Source organism: Geospiza fortis, unplaced genomic scaffold (assembly GCF_000277835.1).
Source record: "Geospiza fortis unplaced genomic scaffold, GeoFor_1.0 scaffold289, whole genome shotgun sequence".
Taxonomy (NCBI): Eukaryota; Metazoa; Chordata; class Aves; order Passeriformes; family Thraupidae; genus Geospiza; species Geospiza fortis.
Window position 1 is genome coordinate 1069383 of NW_005054478.1, and position 6763 is coordinate 1076145.

At 59.4% G+C, this 6763-nt stretch overlaps 1 protein-coding gene across 1 annotated transcript in view; it reads right to left on the reverse strand.

Moving 5' to 3' along the window:
- Positions 1-214: 214 nt before the first annotated feature.
- Positions 215-6763, reverse strand: part of COL9A2 (collagen type IX alpha 2 chain) — a 17710-nt gene continuing 11161 nt past the window's right edge. Inside the window, exons 16-32 of the mRNA XM_031063039.1 lie at positions 6371-6424; positions 6236-6289; positions 6025-6078; positions 5794-5847; positions 5633-5686; positions 5218-5262; positions 5063-5116; positions 4745-4798; positions 4611-4664; positions 3352-3423; positions 3234-3269; positions 3036-3080; positions 2870-2902; positions 1839-1985; positions 1365-1419; positions 554-742; positions 215-429 (exon numbers count right to left, since the gene is read on the reverse strand). Coding sequence (XP_030918899.1) covers positions 308-429; positions 554-742; positions 1365-1419; positions 1839-1985; positions 2870-2902; positions 3036-3080; positions 3234-3269; positions 3352-3423; positions 4611-4664; positions 4745-4798; positions 5063-5116; positions 5218-5262; positions 5633-5686; positions 5794-5847; positions 6025-6078; positions 6236-6289; positions 6371-6424 — 1176 coding nt within the window. The 3' untranslated portion in view covers positions 215-307. The remainder of the gene's footprint in view (positions 430-553; positions 743-1364; positions 1420-1838; positions 1986-2869; positions 2903-3035; positions 3081-3233; positions 3270-3351; positions 3424-4610; positions 4665-4744; positions 4799-5062; positions 5117-5217; positions 5263-5632; positions 5687-5793; positions 5848-6024; positions 6079-6235; positions 6290-6370; positions 6425-6763) is intronic.

Consider the following 6763-nt stretch of genomic DNA (forward strand, 5'->3'; position numbering starts at 1 on the left):
GAAAATTGACAGGATGAACCTCGGCAGGTTTTGTGGGGTGCATTTGTGCAGGTTTTATGGGATGAACTTGGGCCCGTTTTGTGGGAGGATCCTGGGCAGGTTTTGTGGAATAAAGCTGAGCAGATTTACAGGGTGAACCTGGGCAGTTTTAGTGGGATGAACCTGGGCACATTTATGGGATAAACCTGAGCAGTTTTTGTGGGATGAACCTGTGCAAATTTTGGAATAAACCTGAGCAGATTTACAGGATGACCCTGGGCAGTTTTTGTGGGATGGATCAGAAGGTCCCCGGCCGCCGCTGGGCTCATCACCCCAAGGCGACAAAGGCCACCTGGGGACACCTGGTCTCACCTGGGATCCCTGGAGGACCCGGCATTCCCGGGTGGCCACGGCCAACCTCTCCCCGCTCACCCTTCTCTCCTCTCTTCCCTGTGGGTACAAAAAGGAGGGAAGGACTCCATGGAAACCCTGGATGGGCCATCAGGGACGGGGACAAGCGTGGCAGTGCCACCCCAGGAGGATTTGCACCTGGCACCATGCCACCACCACCCACCTTTGGGTCCAACATTGCCGATCTGCCCGGCAGCTCCCAGGATTCCGGGGACACCTCGGGGTCCCATGGGGCCATGGGGTCCCTGATCACCGGGTGGCCCTGGGGGGCCGGGGGGACCGGGGGGTCCCATGGCCCCGACCCCACCCAGGGCGGCTCTCTTGGCGCTCACAGCCACCTCTGCCAGCTGCTCTGTGGGGCAGAGAGGGGCCGGGATGGGATCCACCGGGTGGGATCCATGGGATCCATGGGGTGGGGATGCATAGGATGGGATCCACGGGGTGGGATTCACGGGGTGGGATCCATGGAATCCATGGGATGGGATCCACAGGGTGGGATCCATGGAAGCCATGGGATGGGATCCACGGGATGGGAACTATGGGATAGGATCCACAGGATCCATGGGATTGGATCCATAGGGTGGGATCCATAGAGTGGGAACCATGGGGGGGGATCCACAGGATCCATGGGGTGAAATCCACTGGATCCATGGGATGGGATCCATAGGAAGAGATCCATAGGAAGAGATCCATGGGATGGGAACAATGGCGTCCATAGGGTGGGATCTATGGGAAGGGATCCATGTGGAATCCATGGGATGGGATCCACTGGATCTATGAGAAGGGATCCAAGGAATGGGAACAATGAGAAGAGATCCATGGGATGGGATCCATGGGGTGGGATCCATAGGATTCATGGGGTAGGATCCATGGGATCCATGGGTTGGGATCCATGGGATGGGATCCATGGGATGGGATCCATAGGGAGAGTTCCATGGGATCCATGGGATGTGGTGGCCCCGCTCCACCCTCACCTTGCAGCATCTTCAGCACCACGTCCACGATGTGCTGGTCCCCAGCATCCCGGCCCTGCCAGGAAGGGAATTTCGCTCCTTCTGTCCCCTCCCAGAGCCCTTCCCAGCCCAAATCCCAATCCCCCTCCCCTCCCTGCATCCCAGGTCACCTTCCCACCCCACTCTTCCCCGTTCTGTCCCAGGGCAAGTGCTCCATGCTCAGCTCGCTCCGTGCATCCCTCTCATGGCATTGGAGTCCAAAATGATGTTTTTAGGGAAAAATCCCAACCCTGCAAATCCCTGCTGCTGGCTGGTTTACATAGGGACAGTTTTTGGATGCCATACACCGTGGGAAAGACAGAATTCCTCCCAGGAAAGCGGGATCCCAGCTCCTGAGTGGAACAGCAGGGTGTTCCCAGAGGAGTTGGGTGGGAAGGAGAGGCAATTCCTGCCGAGCAGGGAGGGTGAGGAGGGGTGTGGGATCGGGATACTCACGGCTGTGCCCCGCGGGCCCGGCATTCCCGGCACTCCGCGCTCCCCCACCAGCCCCCGCGGGCCGGGCGGGCCGGGATAGCCCCGAATTCCCGGCGCTCCTGCATCCCCCGTGGGGCCGGGAAAGCCGAGGTCTCCCTGGATGCCTTGCTGGAGGAGGGATGGAGAGAGAGGGGCATGAGGGGCTCAGTGCTGAGCACGGGGGCTGCACCCCAAGAGCCCAAAATGTCCCAAAAACCACAGGCAGGGCTGGGTCCCAAACGGGGCTGGGGCTGAGCCCACGGCTGGGTCCCAAAAATTGGGGCTGGATTCCAAATGGGGCTGGGGCTGAACCCATGGCTGGATCCCAAATGGGGCTGGGGATGAACCCAGGGCCAGATCCCAAAAATTGGGGCTGGGTCCCAAAAATTGGGGCTGTATTCCAAATGGGGCTGGGGCTGAACCCAGGGCTGGATCCCAAGAATTGGGGTTGGATTCCAAAACTTGGGGCTGGATCCCAAATGGGGCTGGAGCTGAATCCAGGGCTGAACCACAAAAATTGGGGCTGGGGCTGAATCCAGGGTTGGATCCTAAAAATTGGGGCTGGATCCCAAATGGGGCTGGAGCTGAATCCAGGGCTGAACCACAAAAATTGGGGCTGGGGCTGAATCCAGCATTGGATCCCAAAAATTGGGGCTGAACCCCAAATGGGGCTGGTGCTGAATCAAGGAATGGATCCCAAAAACAGGGGCTGGATCCCAAAAATTTGGGCTGGGGCTAAATCAAGGGCTGGATCCCAAAAATAGGGGCTAGATCCCAAAAACTGGGACTGGGGTGGAATCAAGGGCTAGATCTAAAAAACTGGGGCTGAGCCTGAACCCAGGGTTTAACCCCGAAGAGAAGCTGAGCCTGAATCCAGGGCTGACTGTTGTCACTGGCTCCCATCTCCAGGGAAAATATTCCCTCAGCACCTCAGCCAGGAGGATCCAGCTGAGGATCCCACAAATCCCCCCAAGTTTTGGGGTCCCCTTGGTCCCCAATTCCCCATCACTCACCTGTCCCTTGGGTCCTGGCTCTCCTGACTCTCCCTGGGGACAGAGGACACGGGAAAGGCGATGAGGAGACAGCAGGGATTTAGGGCTGGGATTTAATGCCAGGCAGGATCCCCCAGCACGGGAAGGGATCCCCAAGCATTCCCAGGAATCTTCTGGAAGCACCCACCTTCTCTCCCTTGAGCCCTGCCAGGCCGTGGACACCTGGATCTCCCTAAAGGAAAGGCAAGGAGAGAAGGGAACATTCCCAAAGGAAACATTCCCTCTCTGGGACGAGGGGGGAACGCATGGAGAAGGTGCCTAGAGCAGTGTTAAACCCAGCTCTGTTAATCCCAGCTCTGTTAATCCCAGCCTGGGATGAACTCACAGTGCTGCCTTTGGGGCCGGTTTTCCCTGGAGAGCCCTGGGAAAAGGAAAAAAGTGGGATCAGCCCAGCTCAGAGCAGAGTCCCCGCGCGGCCACCCTGCTGTCCCCAGAGCTGTCACCTTGTCTCCTTTGACTCCAGGCAAGCCTTGGGGTCCTGGGATGCCTGGTGGGCCCTGCTCACCCTTTGGCCCCTGGAAATCCAAGGAATATGGGGAAATGAGTGAGAGGAGACAACGGGAAGATTACCCAGCAGGGAATTGTCCCCAAGGCATTGAGGTGCAAGGGCAGCTCCTCATCTTCCAGCTGCTCCCAGCATCCCAACCTTCCCTAAATCCCTAAAACTCTGAGGGGACATGGGGCACAAAACCATGGAGAATCCATGCTCAGAGCAGTGATCTTCCAGGGGTGGATTCCTGTCCCCAGGAAAAGCACCAAAAATCAGATTTTTGGCTGTTTTTCCAGTGCAGGAAAGCTCTGGAGAGGGGCTGGGCTCTCCTGGGACGGGAGGAAATTCCTGTCCCAGCTGGGGTCCCATTAATCCCTGAGCTATTCCCTAATCCCTCAGCAGCAGGGCAGCCATGGGACTGACCCCGGCATCAAAGGGGGACATCTGGCTGTGTCCCACTGATCCCAAAGCCAGGCTTGCAATCCCCCATCCCGGGGCTGGGCGTCCCCTGTGTCCCAGAGTGGCTTTGGGGACAACTCAGAGCATCCCCCGTGTCCCAGATTGGCTTTGGGGACAACTCAGAGCATCCCCCGTGTCCCGGAGTGGCTTTGGGGACAACTGAGAGCCTGTCCCGTGTCCCAGCCCAGCTCTGGGGACATCTCAGAGCATCTCCCGTGTGCCAGCCTGGATTTGGGGACAACTCAGAGCATTCCCTGTGTCCCAGCTCAGCTTTAGGGACAACTCACTGCATTTAGGGTCAGCTCAGAGTATTCCTTATCTCCCAGCCCAGCTGTGGGGACAATTCACCGCCTTTGGGGACAACTCAGAGCATCTCCTGTGTCCCAGAGTGGCTTTAGGGGCAATTCAGAGCATCTCTCATGTCCCATCCCAACTTTGGGGACAATTCAGAGCATCTCCCACGTCCCAGCCCAGCTTTGGGGACAATTCAGAGCATCCCATGTCCCAGCCCAACTCTGGGGACAATTCACCAGTTTTGGGGACAATTCAGAGCATTGCCCATGTCCTAGCCTGGCTTTGGGGACAACTCACCGGCGTTAGGGACAACTCAGAGCATCCCCCATGTCCCAGCTTGGATTTGGGGACAATTCACTGGCTTTGGGGACAACTCAGAGCATCTCCCGTGTCCCAGCTTGGATTTGGGGACAACTCACCGGTTTTGGGGACAACTCACCGGCTTTGGGGACAACTCACCGCTCTGCCCTGCTCCCCCGGGGGTCCCACGAGGCCACGCTCGCCCCTGTCACCCTGCGGAGAGCCGGGGAAGGAGCGGAGTCAGGGCCACCCCCCCTTGGCACTGCCACACCCCCGCGGTGTCCCCAGCTCACCTTCGGCCCGGGCACACCCTGCGGGCCCTGCTCGCCCCGAGGTCCGGGCTCGCCCTAAAAACGGGAGAGAAAATCCTACAGAAAATGGGATTGACCAACATGGTGTGCTCCTTGTCCTTCCCCGAGGGAGGGGTGGCCCTGTCCTTGTCGCCACCGCAGGGTGGTGACAGGAGCAGGGGGTCCCGGGAGGAGCAGAGTGGCAATGAAGTGCCCGATTCTGCTTTGAGCTCGCAGGAAACGGGGAAATAAAAGGAAAAAAGAGAGAGCTCAGCCCCGAGGCTGAACCCGGGAGGGACACGGCGACATCTCGGTACTTACAAGCTGCCCTGGGGCACCGGTGGCACCGGGGTGGCCCCGAGGGCCTGGTTCACCCTGTGAAGGGAGAGAGAGGGGGGTCAGAGGGGACACAAGGGGACAGCGGGGACAGGGATGGGACAAGAGCCTCGGGATGGATGCTCAGAGGCGTCACCCACCTTGTCACCTGGGCCACCTTTGCTTCCTGGCTGGCCCGGCAGTCCCTAAGGGAATAAAGCCGGGATCAACCCCTGGGCACAGCTCAGTGTCCCCTCGGGGTGTCACCCCTGGGCACAGCTCAGTGTCCCCTCAGGGTGCTGCTGGCCCTGGCACCCCTGGCACAGGGTGTCACCCCTGGGCACAGCTCAGTGTCCCCTCGGGGTGTCACCCCTGGGCACAGCTCAGTGTCCCCTCAGGGTGCTGCTGGCCCTGGCACCCCTGGCACAGGGTGTCACCCCTGGGCACAGCTCAGTGTCCCCTCGGGGTGTCACCCCTGGGCACAGCTCAGTGTCTCCTCAGGGTGCTGCTGGCCCTGGCACCCCTGGCAGAGGGCTGTCACCCCTCAGGGGACAGGCTGGGGGGTCCTGCACTCACAGCTTGTCCCCGGTGTCCCGGCGTTCCTGGGCGTCCGGCCTGTCCTGTGCCACCCTGCGAGGGACAGAGGGGGTGTCACCAGGAATGGGATGCCCACAGGTGCCAAGGGACATCGTTCCCTTTGCCATTCCCGTTTTCCCCAGCGGGTGGCATTCCCTCACCTTCACTCCTGGGATCCCTGGGGTGCCATCCTTGCCATCGATGCCCGGCAGACCCTGAAAAGGGGCAAGAGGCGCTCATGGGACACCTCAAAGGGACTCAAGGATCACAGCGGGGACAAAAAAATGTGGGGAGGGAAAGGAGCATTCCAGGTGTGTGTGCTGGAGGGGACAAGGACACGCGATGGCACAGCCAGGGACAGGCAAGGCACAGGTGCCACCAGCTGTACTCACATTCTCCCCCTTGGGGCCGATGTCACCCTGCGGTCCCCTGATGCCACGGCCACCCTAGAGCAGGAGGAGACAAGTGTCAGTGTCCTGCTGGTGCAGGGGACAGAACTGGGAGGTGGAGATGCCCCTCGAGGGCACCAGGGCAGAGCTCTTTCCATGTGGGAACAGTGCCAAGCCGGGGAAAAGGGGACACTGGCACTGGGGGGTCACCTACCAGCTCTCCCTTGTCACCAGGGCTCCCAGGTGGTCCCTTGGGGCCTTCCTTGCCCTGGAGGAGAGAGGAACACAAGGATTGAGCGGGGCAAAGTGGGACCCCAGAGCGGGCAGGGCTGAGGGAGGGGGCACCCACCGGCCGCCCGGCGGCTCCGATGCTCCCGACCATGCCCTTGTAGCCAGCAGGGCCCTGGAAAAAGAGCACAGAAAGGTCAATGCCCATCCCAATCCATCCTTGCACCCCGGAGATGGCCCAGCAAGGAGGGATGCTGTGACGGTGGTCACAAGGGTTCTTGGGATGAAGGAAGAGACGTAGATCTGACTCCATGATCAGAAGGCTTGATTTATTATTTGATGATATATACATCTATTATAACTATACTAAAAGAAAAGAAAGGAAAGGTTTCCACAAGCTGCTACCTAACCTAAGAATAGAAAAGTAAAGAATGATAACAAACCCCGCTCTCTCGGCACAGTCCGAGAGAGCTCTCAGTTCTGGATTGGCCATTATTTCTAAACATCCAATCTG